The sequence below is a fragment of the Quercus lobata genome, chromosome 4 (assembly GCF_001633185.2).
Source record: "Quercus lobata isolate SW786 chromosome 4, ValleyOak3.0 Primary Assembly, whole genome shotgun sequence".
NCBI classification, from domain to species: Eukaryota; Viridiplantae; Streptophyta; class Magnoliopsida; order Fagales; family Fagaceae; genus Quercus; species Quercus lobata.
Window position 1 is genome coordinate 8,052,953 of NC_044907.1, and position 21,790 is coordinate 8,074,742.

At 33.3% G+C, this 21,790-nt stretch overlaps 1 protein-coding gene and 1 long non-coding RNA gene across 3 annotated transcripts in view; both read right to left on the reverse strand.

Moving 5' to 3' along the window:
* The window catches only part of LOC115986369 (DNA topoisomerase 2-like), a 29,675-nt gene that overhangs the window by 4,616 nt on the left and 3,269 nt on the right, over positions 1-21,790 (reverse strand). The window contains 9 exon segments of the mRNA XM_031109301.1: positions 19,007-19,068; positions 19,149-19,338; positions 19,428-19,859; positions 19,964-20,013; positions 20,105-20,291; positions 20,385-20,742; positions 20,854-20,987; positions 21,102-21,443; positions 21,529-21,693. Coding sequence (XP_030965161.1) covers positions 19,007-19,068; positions 19,149-19,338; positions 19,428-19,859; positions 19,964-20,013; positions 20,105-20,291; positions 20,385-20,742; positions 20,854-20,987; positions 21,102-21,443; positions 21,529-21,693 — 1,920 coding nt within the window.
* Positions 3,141-4,751, reverse strand: LOC115986370. 2 transcript variants are annotated; one of them, XR_004090704.1, is made up of 4 exons: positions 4,502-4,751; positions 4,064-4,164; positions 3,395-3,607; positions 3,141-3,285 (listed from the first exon to the last, which is right to left on the reverse strand). It is a non-coding gene; the product is annotated as an uncharacterized LOC115986370 (long non-coding RNA). The 2 variants fall into 2 exon arrangements; XR_004090703.1 differs by having other exon boundaries at positions 3,141-3,295.

A 21,790-nucleotide genomic window follows, 5' to 3' on the forward strand; every position in this document is an offset into this window, starting at 1 on the left:
AACAGTGATGGCCAATATGAATGAATAAAATTGATCAACAGCCCTTTGATGTGGGAACCATCATGATCCTGTACAAAAAATTATGGTTAAAATTTTATATTTGTTGAAGGCTGTCAGTGTGCCTTGTAGAGAGAATTGTAAGCATTAAACAAGAACAAAACAATAAGAGAAACTTAAGGCGCACCTGATCAGTCATTATCATCAAATGACCATATCTCAAAGATTTTACATTGGTGTATTCTTTATGCTGCTGAAGTCCAAGAATCTGCTTTATGTACCCAATTTCTTTATTCTCAGCAAGCTGTTTAGCAGTGGCTTCCCTCACATTGAGCAATTTACCTCTCAATGGGAACACACCATAGTAATCTCAACCCACAGCAGCAAGCCCGGCCAACTGTATTAAAATGAATAACATCAAAAATCATACAAAGTGAAACCCAATAGAGCTAACTTTAATGCTAAAATACTCTGCACAATGACACAACCACTTACTGCAAGAGCCTTAGCCAAATCTCCTTCAGTTAAAATCAAGGTACATTTATCAGACTCCTTCCCTCCTTCACCTTCACCTTAAATGCAAATTTCTCTCTAGAAAAGTGTTGACATATATAACTTGATTCATAGAATGAAACAGCTGGAACATGTGCTCAATCCCAATACTCATCGATACAAGAACCACTACCAAGAAAGTGAACATAATTGGAAAATTAATATGAGCAAAATGAAGGGAGGGAATCCAATTAGTAACAATAATGTATTCATAATTTTACTTGGGGACCCAAACAGTTGGAACATTACTCATTTGTTGTCTTTTGATTGATAGCTATAGTTATTTAGCAATCTTTTTTTTTTTTTTTTTTGGATATGTAATAAAAATTTATTAAAAAGTGAGGACCTCTATCCATACAAGCAGTAGTCACAGAAACCCTTTAAAGAATTACAAGCTAAAATGTAAATAATCAACAATGTCTACAAAAGAGAAGGAACTGTAGCTCTGCCAATACCAGCAGGCCACTCATAAAGACGGCAAAATTAAGTTCATGAGTAGCCAACTCAATGCCATTAAGCATGTGATTGTTTGGCATTCCATTTAAAACCTTGTGAAAACTAATGACTTCCTGTTATTGAAACTAGAAGGTGCGGATTCAAGTGATATGCCATAGGTGTCATAACTCTAATTGTCCACTGCTGGATTATTTTGTATGCCAAACATCCTTAAGAAAGTATGGCAATTTCAAAGATGAAAGCAAATGTCATGCTAATGAATTGAATGCACTCACCAAGCGATTGTTGTTCAATGTTCATGGAAAGTTTTAGGTGCAATCTCACTGGAAAATCACATATTTTCCCTGAAAATCAGCTAGTCAGTTAAACATGGATCCTGACAATGCTAATCTCTTATTTTCTTTAGGAGTTGTATATCAACCACATTTCTGTCAGAGCAAGATCAGATGGCTTTCTCATCAAAATATACGCATCATGTCTGACCCTTCCACAAATAGAGAAAATAGTAATATCAAAACCTGTTGTAGTAACTAATGGCATCTTTAGTCCAAATTAATATATTTCTCTTGATAGTTCTTGTGATTAATTTCTATCAGAAGCTTTTTGAATACTATTATGTAGGAATAAAGGTCATTCTTTGAGAATCACAAAAAATAATGTAGGAATAAAGGTTATACTTTTGAGAAGCACAAAAAATAACATTTATGAAAAAAAAAAAAAAAAGTCACAAGTGGTGAAAAGTCCAAGAATCATTTACCATGAAATTAAGCTATCTATGAAATCAAGGAGTACTCTGTAGTCTGCTCTAACAACAAGCTATGCTTTTCATTCATTAGAACCTACCAAAGCTCGGTTTGAGAGTGAAATAAAAACAAACTAAGAGAGGAAACTAATAATATGCCAACGATATTGCAAATAAATTTCCAAAAAAAGAAACCTAAATTATGTGAAAAGATTAAATTTGGTAATAAATGAGATAGTTACCATTCCTTTTCTAATAGTTTGCTGCATAATCTTATTACCAGTTAGGTTTGAAGAAACATGCACTCTTAAGCTTGCCAACTTCAGTATTCAATACTCCTCAGGCCTTGGCTAAAATCCAGTTACTGATAAACTCACCATACCTGATGAAAGGGAAAAATGAATAGTTCATTTGTTTGGCTACCACTTTGAGCATTAACTATGATCTTAACCCAAGGCAACCTGCAATCTAAAAATTTATATAATTAGACAAATATGGTACTTTGATTTTTTCAATAAAATATAGGAACAACTTCCATTTAATTAAGGATGATTGATTCATTTTAAAAATTGAAATCAATTCCAAGTGCAGCACCAAGTAATATCCACCCCTGAAATTGTGAACTTCTAGGACACCGACTGTAGCACCTTTCTTTTCAATTAACACCAAGATACTAAAAAAAATTAGGAGTAAATGCAGAAATTATTCTGTTATTGACAAAATAGTTCTTAGCAACTTAACTTAAATTTTGTGAATTTTTGTTGTGGTTGTCATCATCAATTGTAGATATTGCACAACATGAAAAAGGAATACACACACACATATAAACACAAATGCTACACAACAAGCTAATGTATGTAATGTAGATGTATACACTAGATTTACTCCACCCCCCCCCCCCCCCCCCCCCCAAAAAAAAAAAACACAAACATTACCACAGTATCACCAAGTGCAAAAGGCCCTCAGGTTCCAACCCACAAATGAATAGGAAGCGAGGTGAGGGTCTTTCATTAAAGGGGGGAAAAGAGGGGTGGGGCTTTGTTCTGGGGGGGGTCGCCTTGCGTAGCTTTAGAAAGGAGAGAATTTCAGAAAGTCACTCTCTCCAACCTTTCTATCTATCTTTAGAAGTAGGGCGAGAGAAACCTTGGCATCCAGATATGCCACCTAATCAACTCAGTTTGAGATACCATGATATAAATAAGAAATAGATAAAAGGAATATTCACATATTTTGTTGAGTTGTAGAGAAAAAAAAATTTTAATACCATTGAGTTGTTGAAACCAAACAATTTTATTAAGCTCCATTTCTTGGAGAGAACAAAGAAGAAATTTTGAATTTGATTTCTATCGAGGATAGGGAAAAAACCATATGTAGACATAAGTTTTCTTATCACTGAAATGGATCCTCTTTTGCATCTTTGTGGTAAGATGAGACACTGATGAATTCCCAGTATCTACAAATCTTTTGGCAATCCTCTCTAGTGAGGGCACAAATATCAGTGGCCAATCCAACTCTCCGATACCCTGCTTTGCTTCTTGCTTCAACCTCCTAAAAGTCACATACCCACCTCAAAAATAAATAAAAATTACATCAACCCAAAAAGAAAATCTCCACAATCAAGAGATGAGAGAGAGAAACAGGGCTCACCATCATTCAAGAGAAGCATGCAGAGAGCTAGTGCACGCTTAAAAGCGTTGATCTTTCTCATTTAGCTTGGTTCAAACAAGGCCTCGCCTTCACCTTGTAAGCCAATTCCAGAAAATTGTTTACATATATATATATATATATACAGATATATATAATAATGGAATGAAGCTTCCAGACATATGTGCTAATTCCCCTGACTGAATGATAGGGCTCCTACAAGAAACGAAATTTTTTATTAAAAACCAAAAAGTGATGACTATTCAGTATCAAGACTATGTTTTACTATAGCTAGAAATAAAGAATCATTTATTCTCTTCAGTTAGATAGCTATATATATATATATATATATATGTATGTATTATATATATATATATATATCAAGAATTCAATCACAAAAGCCACAAATGTTTCACGAGTATCAATTCAATGCCATACTGTTTTTAGTTATTGAATTCCCAATGTATATCATTTGATTACTAGTGAAACCTCTGTTTCTTTGGTTTAGAAACATATTCAATTCAATTAGAAATTAATAATTGATTCATATATCAAGCAGCGATTTTAATAAAACTAATTATTTGTAGACATGGTAGTATTTACAAAACAAAATTTGAAGATATAACAGCAAGTTGGAAGTTCATATAACAAGAAATTGAATCAACTGAATACCTGCACAACAAGCTAGTTCCTGTAGAATGGCTGCCAAATTTAATTCTTCCCACAATATTACCCCGATATCACTTTGTGGTTTGTGCCCAATTTTACTCTGTCTACACAGCGAGTAATGATGCACAATTGCATATAAAACAGATCAACTCATCAACTCAATTCAAGATACAAAGATGTAATTTGCCAAAATGAAGAAATAGATTAAAGGGACTAGGTGACAAAAGTAATAATTTGTCTACCATATTTCCAAAATAAGAAAAGAAAATCAAAGATTGAAACCTAGTCTACTCAGATTTATTTAATTAGAACATGCGCTCCTATAGCAAGTGAAAATACAATAAAACAAGCATTGATATTAGTACATAAATGGAATGCATCAAGTCACACGGTATAAGAGACCAATTTTTTATGTCAATTAGGATAGTGTATGAAAATTACCTCAATGGTTGATCAAACCCTGAAGTACACATCAAAACAATACATCCAGTCATGTTGCTGACATATGCAGAAAGAATAACTTCAGCCCAGTAAACTCCCACACAACACACACTTAAAGTCAATATCCAATCAAATCCAGGGCATCACAGCAACCCCAATCACTTGTTCAGAAAGCTCTTCTCTTATTTCTTCATACATCACCTAGTGGCCAATTTTACTTTGTTTTCCACAATGAGAAATGAAGCACCTCATCAACTTAATTCGAAACACAAACATGTAATTTCTTAGAATAAAGAAACTGATTCGAGAAATTTCACATATTATTTTTCCTAATAGGAGGAAGTTATAAATTAAGGAATAAAAATTAAAAATCATATGAGTGGATAAAAGAGGTTAAAAGGAAAGAGAAGAAAGAATGAGACAGTACCTATGGTTAGTTGATGAATTTTTGAACCGCCCAATTGGTTTGATTAAGTTGCAATTATTAGGAGCGAATCTTCTGTGGTTCATTGGGTTCTTCATCTGAAATTCAATCACCAAGAAATATATTGAGATAGGCAACGGGAAAAAAAAATGAGGTAAAGAAGAAAAAGAAATTGGGTTTTTGATTTTCATTGAAACATTGGATAAAACGTGGTTTAGTTAGATACCTCAGTTGGTTTGTTGCTGACGTAGATCCCCTTCCAAGTTTGGTATATGAGAAATCTCTGGCCAATCTTCGCCTGTTTCTTTCTTGCATCTTTTCAGTAAGATGGGACAGTGACCAATTTCTAGTGTGTTCCAAGAGGTAAGGCCTTGTATTCCTTCAGGCAATGATTTTAATTTGGGGCAATCCCAAATATCTAGTTTCTGTAAAGAGGTAAGGCCACCCATCCCTTCAGGCAATGATGGCAATTTGTAGCACTCGTAAATTTTCAGGGTCTGTAAAGAGGCAAGGCTACCCATCCCTTCAGGCAAAGATTTCAATTTGTGGCACTTGTCAATTTCCAGGGTCTGTAAAGAGGTAAGGCCACCCATCCCTTCAGGCAACGATATTAAATTGGGGCAACTCCTAATTTTAAGTGATTGAAGGCTCTTAAGGCCTTGCCATTCTACGGCATCCCAAAATTTTGATAAATCAACCTCCGTAGAATCCTTAATTGTCATATTCTTAAGCGAAGTGAGATGTTGCATACCTTGAGGAGGAGGACCATGACAACAGAGAGAAACGAGGTTGGACAGGTTGGGTAAAGGTTCCTTTAGGGTCCCAGTTTCCAGATATTCTAATTTGGAGAGAGGGGCAAAGGAGGAGTTGGCAATCTCAATCTGGAGTGTTGATGTCTGCTTCAATGGCTTCAAGCTACACATATCCAATTTCAGCAATTCGACATTTGGAAACAGAGGCATGGAGGTAAGCTTAGGGCAATTCTCAATTTCTAAATAGGAAAGACCAGGAAAAAAGGGCAACAAATGATTGTTATCATCATCGACTTCCTCTGAAGAATCCCTTCTCTGTCGCCACCATCCCTTTAGATTAGGGCAGCGAATGAGATGGAGTGTATTTAGAGATGGGATGAATGAAGAATTAGAGAGCTCTTCACTGTAATCTATCTCTGACATGTACTCTAGAGAATCCAATTTGTTGAGAGAGAGATACTTGAGATTCGAAAGTTGCTCCAACGGTGGCAGATGTTGGCATTTGTTACAGTCTTCTAACGAAAATTCTACGAGAGTTGTGAGCGATGACATCCATTTTGGAAATTTCACTCCCCCGTAATTACGTAAATCCAAATTTTCAACTTTTAGAAATTTCAACTCGCTTAGTTCATTAAGTTCCTTCAATCCACTGTTACGCTCAAAGCATGAACCGCTAGTCATTTGCTTCAATCCACGTGGTATATGAGTCAAATATAAAGTATCGATCTCAAGAAGCCTTAGGCTGACCAGTTTGGTAAAATCATTGGGCAATTTGGTAATAGGACATTCATGTAGCTTGAGAGTCTGCAAATTATGCAATCTCGTAATAGAATTAGGAAGCATCCTAATGGAGTTATCGGATAGATCAAGATACCTTAAATGTTTTAATTTTCCAATAGAACTTGGAATTGTTCTAATACCCATATTATGCAAATCCAACAAGCGAATGAACTTATAACATGCAACAATTTTAGAATCATAAATTAATTTATGTAGATCCGCAAATTGACCTTGTACCATAAATGTTCGTATCCTACTAGCTTTGAACATTGAACTTGGAATTTGTGATTGTGACTGACCACCAAATGACACATGAAGAGTTTTTTCCTCAATGATTTCTTTTTTTAAGTTACAAGTGGTGCTATAAGATCCCGCTACTAATTTTGCAAGATCATGCATAAGATCATGCATTTTGAAATGTAAAATATTTCCCCTCTCATCATTTTCAACTTCCTGAAAAAATGATCTCCATAATAAATCCATAATATACTCATGACCAACATCTTCTAGGCATTGATTTTGATTTAAAGGCCTAATGAAACCTTGTGCCATCCACATTTGAATTAATGTTGGTTTATGAATTTTGTAATCCTTTGGAAATAAACAACAATAAGCAAAGCATTGTTTCAAATATGATGGGAGATGATCATAACTCAACTTAAGTGTTGGTAGGATATCATTTGCTTCTTGGGGTACTTTTGAAAGCTCATTTTCCTTAAAAGCTAACCACTCTTCTTCCGAGTTCTTAAAGCACAATATGCTTCCTATAGTCCTTATGGCAAGGGGGACTCCTTTACATTTTTCAAGAATTTCCATTCCAACTACCTTAAATCTTGAATTTTCTGACTCTTGTCCTTTTTCAAATGCCATTTGTTTAAATAAAGACCAAGACTTATCTTTATCTAAACCCTCTAACATATATGGTTGAACAGTTTTTGTAATCTTTGCCACTTTATTAATGCGTGTAGTCACTAATATTCTACTACCTATTGCACCATCCATTAAAAGATTTTTTAGTTCAAGCCATTTTTGAAGATCCTCATTCCATACATCATCCAACACAAGTAAGTATCTCTTTCCATCAATTTCTTTCTTAAGATTATTAATCAATGTGTTCTTTTCAAGGTTTTCTGGTTTCTTATTTTGTGCGCACTCTAAGATTTTCTTAATAATTACTTTTACGTCAAAGTCATCAGAGACACACACCCAAAGCTTTGGCTCAAAATGGTTTTTGATTTCTTTATCATTGAATACGAGTTGAGCTAATGTGGTCTTCCCTAGTCCTCCAAGTCCAACTATTGGAAGGATCAAAACACTCTCTTCAACATTGGGATCTAAAAGAATTTTTATAATCTCTTCCTTATCGTTGTCTCTCCCAATGACTTCTTCAGTACGTACAGAAGAATGTGTTTCTCTCACCCTATAATTCCCCACCTGTGACTCTACATGACGTTCATCTAAGTGGAACCCGGCCCTATCCTTTGCTATGGTATCAAGACTTTCCCTCATTGCCTTAACCTTATGACCCATTTTAAAACCATATGCAAGCTGGTTCGATTTGGAAAAGAAAATGCGTACCTCTTTTGCCTTCTTATTCTGCGTCATTACCTCGCATCGTAAAGCTTCAGTGGAGATGTCATCTAGCAAGTTGTCCGCATCATAAATGGCATCCTTCAGCCTTTTCAACCACACTTTGACTTGATTGTTGTGCTGCTGCTGCTCCTCTGCATCCAGAAGCACAGCTCTGATTGTCGAAACTGTGTCATTGAGCTTTTCAATCTCATCTTTGAGACTCCGCAGTAGTCCAATCTCCTGGATTGCAAGTTTGCCGGCTTTCTCAATGATTCCCTTAGCAACTTCGAAAAGAACTCCTTCCGCCATTTCTTTCTGGGAATTAAATGAATGCTATCTTTGTGAAGAGGGTAAAATTAGAACAATTTCTGTGAGGAGGATGAACTAGACAGAGCAACCAACATATATACTAATTGCTTTTGCGTGCTTGCATTACATTGATAATAACACACGTATTCTTTGCTTATGAACGATGACAAACAAAATATTCCCCTTCATGTTCACAAGTGTCGGCCTGCAATCATTTTATGTATGTTTGATTCTTTTCTCTCTCAATCGATTGCTCATTTGTTAAGTCACCTTATGTTACAATCTCACTAAAAATAATTAAATTAAAGAAAAAGTTGATTCCTTCCCGTTAATCATTACCTTTGTGTTCCTTCAAATAAAAACATACTCCAAACTCATGCAGAGCAAAAGCAACCTATAAATTCTCAAGAATCTAATTACAAGGCTAAGAACTTTGTAATTATCAAGTATCTAATAAAGCCTAAGATTTTTTATTCTATGTAAGCTTTTTTTTTTTTTTTTTATTTCATAGGTTTATATTGTTATTTAAATCGCTTTAACATGACAAATTGCATTTCACTCTTCACCATTATGGTTCGTGTAGTAATTCTAAGGACTAGCCGTCCCCCACATAATTTTGAAACATTTTGTAAGAAAGTATCTTATGGCCCTTGTATTATAATTATTATGTGCTATAATATTTGAAAGAATCAACTTCAAGTTTATTATTTCTTCTAAAAAAAAATTCAAGTATATTGCATATCATTTAGAAATAGAGTAAACAAAGATATTTTTAAGGGTAAACTATAACAATCTCCCTTTAGGTTCCATAGTACGTCCAATTTTTTAAACATCAACAGTTAAATTTTCATTACTAAAATATTTCATTTTAGAAAAAGATTTTTATTAATTTATACATATCTCAAGAAAGCGTTATTCATCCACAAACCTCAACAAATTAAGACAAGTATAATTTTGTCCAAAATTTGGTAAGAATCTTGAAAATGCAATTAACTATAACATTTATATGAACCTTAGAGGAAGAGTGCTATTTCATAAAACATTTTGGAATATGAATTTGTAAAACCTCAATGAAAGTTGGTGTAATGTACCCTTATTATAATTAAAAATATGAACCTATTGCTGGATTGAATTAAAAGACTATTTAGTCATTTTTATTAATTTAATCTTACATTTATTTTGTATTCTCTTGATTTTATGTTAATAAATTTGTTTTTATTTTTTTACTAGAATTTGTTTTAATTGTTACCAAAGCAACTCAATTTGAGCAAGAATGTTATCTCCCAATTTCCAAATCTATTTTTCATAAATAACATTTACAAAAAATTAATCATAATATTTTTTACACCGTTACTCTGTAGCTCCATTGGAGATATTTTATCAGATTTAATAGTGACAAATTAATTACTTGTTAATTCATTAATATTCTCAAAATTAATGAGATAACATTAACTACCACCACCTAACTTTATTCTTTTCTTCTTCTTTTTTTTGAGAATCACCTCACTTTATACTTGATTATTCAAAATTCCACACATTCTATCTCTCTAATAACACAGTGAGCCAGCTAACTAAAGGCTCTTTCCCTTCTTCTTTTTGTAAATTTTTAGTGTTTTTTAAATCCATCCATTCCAACGACTATAGCAACAAGGCCATAAACATGGATCCCCACGTTTAGATTCAAAAGGGATGATGGTTTGAACCCACACAGTGTCACATGCATAGGATTCCACGCACAGAGTTTTTCTTTTTCTTTTTCTTTTTTTCTTTTGAGAAACCACATCGAGTTCTTTTAATATGAACATTTCATTTTAAAATAAATAGTCCAAATTATACAATGTCATTAATTCACTAACTAAAACTTGAAAACAATGATATCACATTAGCTATAAAATTAATAATAAATAAATAAATAAAAAGAAAACCAACATGTCATACTCATATTGTTGGTTCCATGTTTACATAAGATAGGTTCAAGTTACACCATTACTTGATATAGCTTCATTGGAAATATTGATTAAGATTTAATAGTGAAAAAACACTACTCAAAATTAATGAGATTACATTAACTACCACCACCTTACTTTATTCTTGATTTTTCAAAATTCCACACATCTGTATCTATATTCTATATATTACTAAAAGCTAAAAAGTGGCATTTATTACTGCTGAGCTCCTGTTGCGCTACCTCGTCACTACATCATTCGCCACATAATTATTATTTATTATTTATTCCTTCTTTTTTTTACAAAAAAAAGTATATAAATAGATTATTAAATTTACATATTCATCTTTGTCAGTTTTAATATCTATATATATTTCTTTTTTATTTCCAATTTTCCTATAATTTTTTTTTACATTCACTTATTTTTAAATATTTACACTTTTTTCAATCTTTCTTCTTCCCTTACTTTTTCATCTTCTCACTACCCTATACTTTAATATTGCTATTCATATTTCCCTTCATCTTCCTTTATTTGTCGCTTCTTATCCCTCCTCTCTAACTATAAATTTGTCACTCTTTTCCATTCTTTACATAGTTTTCTCTCACAAAAAGGTTCTCTCTCTCTCTCTCTCTCTCTCTCTCTCTCTCTCTCTCTCAATGTTTTGGTGGATTTTTATTTTTTATTGCATCTCCGCTTTAGGTTGATAAATATTTGTGTTTTTAAGAACTCTAATTTAGGTTGATACGATTTAGTTTTATATTTTAAGTTATTATTATTATTATTTTGCTCTTTGATTGTTAAATTTTATCCGATTACATTATAAAAAATTAAAGATAGTAGATAAAAATAAAATAGTATTCCATTACATAGCATAATTTGGACAATTTAGTGTATATTATTATATCTTTCAATTTTTCTTTTTTTTTTCTTCTCTTCTATTTTACTCAATATTGAAATTTAACCACATCTTCCTTATCATTAAATTATTTATATTTTCTCACTTTTTTAAAAAAATAAAAAAAATGTAATATTTTACTTAAATTCAAATAAAAGAAAATTCTGCTCATCAAATTGTACTCATTTTTTTTAACATTTACACTTTCTCCAACCTTTCTCCTTCTTTTTACCTTTTCATCTCCCTAAACATTCTACCTTGATATCACTCTTCCTCTTTTCTTTTATCTTCCTTTATTTTGTTTCTTTTTATTATCATCCTCTTAGTATAAATTTGTCATTCACTCTTCCATTCTTTATATAATTTTCTCACACAAAAAGTGGTTATTTCCCACTCTTTCTCCCTCAATTTTTTGGTGGATTTTTATTTTTATTTTTCTTGCATCTCTATTTTAGCTTGACAAAGTTTTGTATTCTTTAGAACTCTATTTTGGTTGATGGGATTTAGTTTTGTGTTTTAAGTTTTTTTTTTTTTTTATGACTTTGATTGTTAAATATTATCATATTGCGTTATAAATATTTAAAAATAGTATATAAGAATGTACTATTATTTTATTACATAGAATTATTTGGATAAGTTAGTGTTTATTGTTATGTATTTTATTTTTATTTTTATTTTTATTTTTTTTGTCATATCATTTTATTTAACATTTAAATTCAGCCACATCCACCATAAATATCATTAAATTATTTATATTTGTACTCCTTTTTTATTTTAAAAAAATTAAAATATAATATTTTGCCTAAATTAAATAAATAAAATTGTCCACATTAAGTGGAGTAATGCTAGGGAAACACTCATTCTCACACCCAATGCATCAAAGGAAGAATGAAATACAAAAAAAATCAAGTTAAAAACACTAATTAAAATAATAATAATAATAATAATGCATATTTAATGTCATAGAATCATCATCAAATTTTAAAAAATGATAGGTTGCCAATAGGGAGAGACAGAGAGAGAGAGTATAAAAAAAAAACCAATACAAAGTAATAAAGAGTAGAAAAAAAAAAAACGTCAATTAGTAATCGTTGATTGGAAAACAAAGAGATTGTAAGGAGAAGTAAAAAATAAAAGAGAGATTACCATGTGGAGAACATTAAAACTTTACAGTGTAGTAACATAAACCGTTAAATTCACTTAAAAAATTAAATCAACAATCAACAATTAAATACAATCATAGTACTAAATTTAAATTTAAAACTAATCAAACTCCAACTATGGAAACCATATTAATCATAACTAAAAAAGAGATGTTCTCTAGTAGTAGTAGAAATTACATAAGAAATAAACTTAGAAAATTTAAAAATCCATTTTTTAAGATTTCATTTAACCTTATTTATAATATATATAAATATATATATATATATATATAATTTTCATACACTATATATTACTTTCAAAAATCTAATGAACAATGCTACCTCTCATTTGTCGTCCTTGTTATGCAAATTATTAGTTAGTAAATATATGATAATTGTAAGAAGCGTTACAAATGAGATCACTAAAATATATAAATATCTATGGTTCGTGTAGTAATCTATGGACTAGCCGTCCCCCACATAATTTTGAAACATTTTGTAAGAAAGTATCTTATGGCCCTTGTATTATAATTATTATGTGCTATAATATTTGAAGGAATCAACTTCAAGTTTATTATTTCTTTTAAAAAAAAATTCAAGTATATTGCATGTCATTTAGAAATAGAGTAAACAAAGATAGTTTTAAGGGTAAATTATAACAATCTCCCTTTAGGTTCCATAGTACATCCAATTTTAAAAAAAAATCAACAGTTAAATTTCCATTACTAAAATATTTCATTAAAAAAAAAATAAGATTCTCATTAATTCATTATCATATCTCAAGGAAAGGTGTTATTCCATGTTTCTTCCCGAAACTCAACATTATAGACATAAAGTTATCATTTTGTCCAAATCTGGTAACGAATCTTCTGAAACGTCATTAACTATATCATTATATATGAACCGAGTTAGAACTTGCAGAAGTAGGCGTTTGATTCGGGCGTTTTCTGCCTCTAATTCATATGTATTGGTATTTTGCGTTGCGGAGTTTTATGTTTTTTCCGATAATTTTTCTTTCTTACTTTTTTTTTTTTTTTTCTTTTTTTTTTTTTATTTTATTTCAACACGATTATACATTGTTATCTGATGGCGTTTGGGTGTTTGCGGCTACCGCTTGTTCAAAGTAGGTTATTATATTTATTATTATGTCGCTATTATTGTTGTGATATGTTAATAGAGTAATTTTATCTTATCTACTGTTCAAAGCTGAACATAGTATGCGCAAAACTTTTGACTATTCTGGGGCTGTTTCCAATTTTTTTGGACAATCATCAGCAATCGTGTTAATCTGTTCATCAAAGGACCCATACAAATTTCACTTTTCAGCAACTTTTTTCATTAAAAATGGGTCCCACGATACTATTCACACATTTAAAAATTATTTCGCTACAGTGTTTTTCAGTTTTCAGTTTCAGTTTTCAGTTTTCAGCTGTATCCAAACGGACCCTAAGAGTGTTATTTCATGAAACATTTTGGAGTATGAATTTCTAAAACCTCAATGAAAGTTGGTGTAATGTACCCTTATTATAATTAAAAATATGAATCTATTGCTTGAGTGAATTAAAAGACTATTTAATCATTTTTATTAATTTAATCTTACATTTATTTTTGTATTCTTGATTTTATGTTACTAAATTTGTTTTTATTTTTTACTAGACTTTATTTTAATTGTTACCAAAGCAACTCAATTTGAGCAAGAATGTTATATCCCAATTTCCAATTCTGTTTTTTATAAATAATATTTTTTAAAAATTAATCATAATTTTGTTTACACCGTTACTATGTAGCTTCATTGGAGATATTTTATCAGATTTAATAGTGACAAATTAATTACTTGTTAATTCCTTAATATACATTCTCAAAATTAATGAGATAACATTGACTACCACCATCTCACTTTATTGTTGATTATTCAAAATTCCACACATTCTATCTCTCTAATAAGTAAAGTCATCATCACCTCCTCCTCCTCCTCATCGTCATTTCCGAAATTCCACTTGTCATGGGTATGGCAATGAGAAAATAACACTGTGAACCAGCTAACTAAAGGCTCTTTCCCATTATTTCTGTTTTTTTTTTTTTTTTTTTGGTAAATTTTTAGTGTTTTTTAAATCCATCCATTCCTATGACTATAGCAACAAGGCCATAAACATTTTTTTTATTTTTTGGTAAAACAGAATTGTATTAACAACTAAACAGCAAAGAACAAATCAAGGCAGAGCCTGCTTACAAACTGCCTATTGGCATCAGCCTCCAAAACACAAACTAAGTCCATAGGTGGACTGGAAAAAACAATGAAGTCATCCTCACAGGAGATGCCTAATTTAGCTAAAAAAATCTACACATCTATTAGCCTCTCTGAAAATATGTCTAGTCCGTGTCAGGGGAATCCTAGAAATCATGTGTTTGCAGTCTTCTATCAAGGAAGATGTAAAGGTATTAGCATGGGCTTGTGAGTTGAAGACCTCAACAATGGATTTAGAATCCAGCTCAATACTCACGGCTTGAGTGTGAAGATGTAAACAAAGTTGAAGCCCATCACGAAGGGCCCATAGTTCAGCCATGAAACTTGAAGTTGTCCCAATCCTCCTAGCAAAGCCCGTGACCCAATCACCATTGGCATCCCTGATTAATCCGCCTCCTCCAGCTATTCCAGAATTACTTGCAACTAATCCATCTGTATTCAAAGTTAACCAGCCATTCCTTGGTTTTTCCCATCTGATATTCTTCAGGACGAATCTTTTGGTAGCTAAGGAATTGTTAGCACAAAAATGGTACTCCAAAGCACGGTCTACTATTACCTTAGCTAAGCTGGGATTTTGATCTATATTTTTGAAAATGAGATTGTTCCTACCTTTCCAAAAAAACCAAATTCCAAAGAGAAACACAAGGTGCCAAGGCAGCTGACCTGATACATGGTGCTGACCCGAGGTAGCATTGGTGTTCAACCAATCATGCAGATTTTGGGTAAAGAACTCTGTGCATGGATCCCCACGTTTAGATTCAAAGGGATGATGGTTTAAACCCACACAGTGTCACATGCATAGGATTCCATGCACAGAGTTCTTTTTTTTTTTTTTTTTTGGTAAGAAACCACATAGAGTTCTTTTAATATGAACATTTCATTTTAAAATAAATAGTTCAAATTATACTATGTCATCCATTCACTAACTAAAACTTGAAAACAATGACATCACATCAGCTATAAAAATTAATAATAATAAATAAATAAATAAATAAATAAAAACTGATATGTCATAGACTCATAGTGTTGATTTCATGTTTATATATATTGCATAAGATAGGTTCAAGTTACACCGTTACTTGATGTAGTTTCATTGGAAATATCATATAAGATTTAATAGTGAAAAAAACACTACTCAAAATTAATGAGATAACATTAACTACCACCACCTTACTTCATTCTTGATTTTTCAGAATTCCACACATTCTATCTCTCTAATACATAAAGTCATCACCTCCTCCTCACCCTCATTTTCGAAATTCCACTTTCATGGTTATAGTAGTGAGAGAATTATACTGCGCGCGGCCAGGGGCTTGCGCGAGCCCTAGGCCGCGCTCGAACCAGGCTCGCGCGAGACCCAGGCCGCGCGCAACCCAGGCTCGCGCGAGACCCAGGCTTGTGCGCAACCCAGGCTCGCGCGAGACCCAGGCTCGCGCGCGAGGCTGGCCGGCGCGAGCCCCAGGCCGCCTGGGTCTCGCGTGAGCCTAGGTCGCTGGTCAGTTTCTGGTCATGCGGCGCACGCCTGGGTCTCCAATCTCGATCTTCTCTCCCTTTCTCTTTCTGTTTTCTTTTTTTTTTTTCCATTTTTTCTCTGGGTTTTTCTTTTGGTCTGAGTGGTCTTTATAGCTGTAGAAATCGAGTCTTAGAGACTCGATTTCCAGGCGTCAAAAATATGCCACATCAGAACTGGTCCAAGCATGTAAATCGAGCTTCAAAGACTCGATTTATAGTCCCAAAATCGAGTCTTTTAAACTCGAGATGCTAGAAATTTATAATGTTTGTAAACGGAACCTACTAACTATATACTTACAATTTGAGGGTTAGTTGGCCATTTTGGCCCTCTTTCCCACTATTTCAAGTTTTTTTCCTTTTGTAAATTTTTAGTGTTTTTTAAATCCATCCATTCCAACAACTATAGCAACAACAAGGCCATAAACATGTAGGAAAAATGTGACCAGAGGGTTCAAAACATCATTAAAACTGCTACAAAGCATAGATCCCCAATTTAGATTCAAAGTGATCCACACACAGTGCCACATGCATAGGATGCCATTTGAGAGGGGTGTGATATTTCCCAAGGTCACGTTCAAATCTAGTGCTCATTTCATACATGCAACATTGGTGAACCACAATATTATTAGCTCTAAACCTTTTATATTAACAAACCATGATAGAAGAAGACAAGGTATTTGAGTAAATGGTATTAGAAGTCTAGAAAAATCTTTTCTCACTTTTATATCAAGTAATTATTAGATATTTTTAAAGTACAACTACTTAACTACATGATATTTGATATAAATAAAAGCAAACTAAAACAAAATTTAACTACAAAATTAGTTGTAAATTAAAACTACAAACTCAATAAAATAAATATTTTTACAAATAATTTGAAAATCTAACTGTTAAATTATATGTTTTTTATACTCTTAATATACATGTCAAATTTTATATCAATCAAATATTATTTACTATATGATCTATAAGTTTACATGTTATGCAAAATTTTAAACTACAAAAACTTGTAATTTAAACAATTTATTGATGACATAACTATTGATTTTCATTTTTCTAGATATTTTGCAAACATAGAGAATATAAGAAAAAAATATAATCCAATAATGTATTTGTCAAAATTCATCTATAATAAAAATGTATTAAAAACATATTGTAACCTTAAGCTAAAACTACAAGCAATTTTATAATTAAATTTTATCCAAAGTACAATAATAATATACTACCTCCTCTTACGTTAATAGTGAATTTCACGCTCATGCTTTATAAATCAAGAATTTTAAAATATTGTTCGCAATAATTTGACACACTCAAAACCCAAAAGCTCGACACACTCTTTTTGATGGAGCGCAAGGAAATCCTCTTTAAACTTCTTAAATCCTCTTTCCATCCCTTTTAGACAATAAATCAGAATTAACAAGTGACTCTTGGGAAACCAACACACACCTGAAAATGCTATATATCTCTTCAAGTTCAATTATTTGGTACATCTATTTCTTTTGAAAATATTCCACTAATTTAAATTGCAGACATTCTAATTTGTGATATATTAGTAAGTTGTTAAAGTAGAATTGCAGTGAAGGGGAAAGAACGTCCTTGCCCCATAACAAATCACAATAGACAAAGATCATTGCCAGGAAATGCAGTTTAGCAAATTATCCAAGTCACAACTAAGAGTAATGGAGTACGTTACAAGGGGAATGAGATTAAGTTTCCCATTTCAAGAATTCCATCAGTCACTTTCTCAACAGAACTACTACTCTATTCATCTTCACTTTCATCAGTCACTTCATCAAATTCAGAATCCTCAGTGGCATGTTCACTTTCAGAGTCACTCAACACATACCTTGTCTGCGCACGGTTCACCCTTTGGGGTCTTGCTCTTGCTGGTGCAACTTCAATAGTTTCTTCAGTACTGGCAGAAGTAGAAGCAGAACCCAAATTTTCTTCATTTTCAGTCACTTCATTTACCTTACCAACCCTTCCCAACACAGAACCACTTTTCTTGTTGAATGGAGATGCCCTCGTCTTTCTCACTTTCTTCTCTGGTGAAATCCCAGAATTTTCAGCAGGCTTTAACATGTCAGTTAACAGCTTCTGGCCCAATGTCTGAGGCTGCTGCTTATTGCCTGCACCTCTCTTCTTTGCCGCTGCAGGGGCCTTACCTGCCTTAGCATTTGCAGCCGGTTTTCTCCCGCCCTTTTTCCCGGCTTCTGGAGCAGCTACAACTTCTATCTCACTATCTTCATCATCATCAACAATTTCATTAATATCATCATCATCACCATCAGATATCTCCGAAACAGTTGCCAAGGGTTTCTTCTTCTGTGCAGCAGCAGCCCTTTTGCTAGGTTCTTTCTTCTTGGCTGGTACTTTGGGCACTTCAGTCTCCATGGCTGTCGGGCATAAAAAAAAAAAAAATAGAAATTTACCTCACAAATACTTACAGAAAAACACTCCAACACATTCCTAATGATCACAGTAAAAGATCATGGAAAAATTCACAAGAAACTAATTATTAGTTCAGCTGAGACTCAAGTGGAAATTTTAGTTGATGCTTGTAACATGGAAAATTTTTATCCATGTACATTACAGTATTTTGTTCTCTTGGAATTGATTTTATGAAGAAGAATAATAGAAACACAATTTCTCACACAAGATCATATATTATCTGGTTTGTGTAAAGATCATAATAAATAGTCTAATGAAATATAATATACAGCATATACCTGCTGATTGATCAGGAGATGAGTCGAGGTTATAGGCAGCAAGTCGTTCTTTAAGCTCAAGTACATCATCATCGTCATCGTCATCGTCATCATTCAAGGCTAAAGTTTGCTTTTTCGGCTGAAAAGAAAAAGTAATATCAACACGAGTTCTAGAGAAATCCTTTACAAGGAAAAATAAAACATAGGAACAGAAACAGACCTTAGCAGCAGCTTTCCTAGAGCCTGCTCTGCCTTTGGGTTTTGCTGCCTCAGGAGCTTTCTCTGGAAAATCAAGCAGATGTAAACCAAAAATCAAACAAAAACTAATACATATTATAAACATAAAATTGTTTGACACCTACCGATTTCCATTGCAGCCATAGATGACGAGACAGCTTCTGCAACAGATTCTGCATTATTTGCCTTCTTATTATTGTTCTTCCGTGGGTTCTTGGGTGCTTGTCTAGTAGACTTCATAGCAGCTTCACCCCTTGCTTTTCCTCTCATTTTCTTTCTTGACTCCTCTGACTGAGCATCACTTTTCTCAAGCTCCTAAATGACATAAAACTAAACAGTCAAGAAACAGAAATACACAAAAATAAACAAATCATCACAAGGAATTGTTAACTTTTCAGTCATACATCGAGTTGCCCCTCCAAAGCATCAAGATCTTTCCTCCAAAAGGACTTTGGAGTCTCCTTTCTCAAATCATCAACCTCCTTATTGAGCTTATCCCTTTCAGCACATAGCTCCTGAACCTTCTCAATGGTCAAGCTTCCAATTGCCATGGCCAGTAGATACTCATAATCACTGATCTGTACCCCATTACTACTGCTATCAGCAGGAGATTTCACTTCTGTTTCTTCTGTATCATCAGTTGCACCAGCAACTTCTGGCTCAACAGCCTTAGTTTTCTTTGGAAAAGGAGTGAAACCTTTTGTTTGCAGCTCCACAAACAGATCAGCTCTCTTCCTATTACTTACAATGATCTCTCCCTTCACAACTGCAAGGATAAACCTAACCTTGTTTTCCAACTTCAACAACTCCATTTCACGTTTGTTCAGAAGAAATTTCTGCACAAAATACAAAAATTGCAATTAATAATTGTTTCCCTAAGAAATGGCTGAAAATAAGAGTATCAGTTCTACTCTTTTGCTACGAGCATAAGTGAGCTCACCTTTCTTTTCTCATAAAATTCAAGTCTTAAATGAAAAAATTCTTCAAGAACTGCAGGAGGGAAAATCACAAACAGTAAGTGTGTTATCATGGAAATTATATTGGTAAATCAATGTAAACAACTCCAATTTCTCTCGCATACTTTGCTCCGGGTTGTCATACTTCTTAATCACGCCTCTTGGGTCAAATAGGTGCATATTAGTTGTGCTAATTGTAGTGGTTAGTTTAAATTTCTTCAGCAAGCCCTCTTGAGTGACCCTAATCAAGTTCTCAGGGGTCAAGAAGACGTCAAATTCTACTGTTACGTCATCACAATTCATATCAAAATCCTGCAGCCAGCATTATTTTTCATGAGAAATTGGGTACAATCTAATTCACATTGTGTTGGATAACATAATTCTCAAGAACTTGAGCAAATTTACCTCAATGAAGGGATCTTTGCATTCTTTATTACTAGAAGAAATAGATTCCAGGAATTCCTTGTAATCTTGTGTCCATCTACGGATTGGTAGCTCTGTTATCCTTAGTGTCGTCTCATTAACTTCCTCTACAGTTCCACAAATAGTGTAGCTATTCCCTCCTTCCTTTGCAGCAGTTTTCTCAATAGTCCCTTTAAACCATTTATACCATGGATCCATAGGCTCCATAGCATCACCATTCAACAAGCGCCTAACATTTGCTATTATGTCTCTTGGGTTGTAATTAGGAATGTAAGAGCTCCAACCAGTCCCAATTCCTTCACTACCATTGACAAGAACCGTTGGTATAATTGGCATGTACCTAAAATAACCAAAAAATTAAAGTATAAGCCTTATTTATATATAGGAGTTCTTCATACAAAATGCTAAAATCCCTTCTACCAAATAGATAGAAGAATGGGGAAAAAGATACCAAGTTGGTTCAATTGATTGCCCATCTTCATTCAAGTAGTCAAGAAGGTCATCATCATCCTTATGGAACAGAAACCGCGTGATTGGAGAAAGCCGCGTATAGACATACCTAGCACTTGCATGATCTTTTCCTCCCTGAAATCGAACAGATCATTTGTGAATTCAAAATGTGATAATAAGATTAGAACTAAAAACGCATACTGAACTAGATTCAGCTTTAAAGAGTGACACGAGGCATGTTCATCTCACATAATTACGAGTGCCAAATTGGCCATTTGGTTGAAGCAGGTTAATGTTGTTGGAGCCCACATAATCTTGTGCCATTCCGATGATGGTGCTCGCAAGACTCTGCTCGCCGTGATGATAAGCTGAATGCTCAGACACATAACCAGAAAACTGAGCAACTTTTGCTTCCTTGACAAAGTTCCTCTTGAAAGAGCAGAAAAGAATTTTCCTTTGGCCAGGCTTCAGGCCATCAACCATGGAGGGAATAGACCTCTGAAGATCTGCCATTGAAAACAGTATAAGCTCCTTGTTGACAAAGTCACTGTATTTTATGAGCTTGCCCGTCTGATCAAGGTGAGTACCAGGCTGCACATTCAGAAGGTGTCATATTAGATATATATTCATTCACTTTTTCTAAAAACACAAGAAGAAAGCATGGAAAAACTTTGACCTCAAACTGCCTAAGCCAACTCTTCCTCTCTTCTATCTTCTTCTTACTAAATGCCAGCTCAATGGCCTCCCCATCCTGTTCATCTTCCCAAATAAAATCTTTTCTGTGTTTCTCAAGATTTGCAAAGTACTCTCTTCCTTCCTTTGATGTGCTTGTTCCCAACCCCTAAAAAGACAAACAAATCAATACGCAAAAGACAGAAAACAGATATTAATCTAAAAGGTTCTGTAATTGGTTCACTTGTAACAAATTTAACAATGCA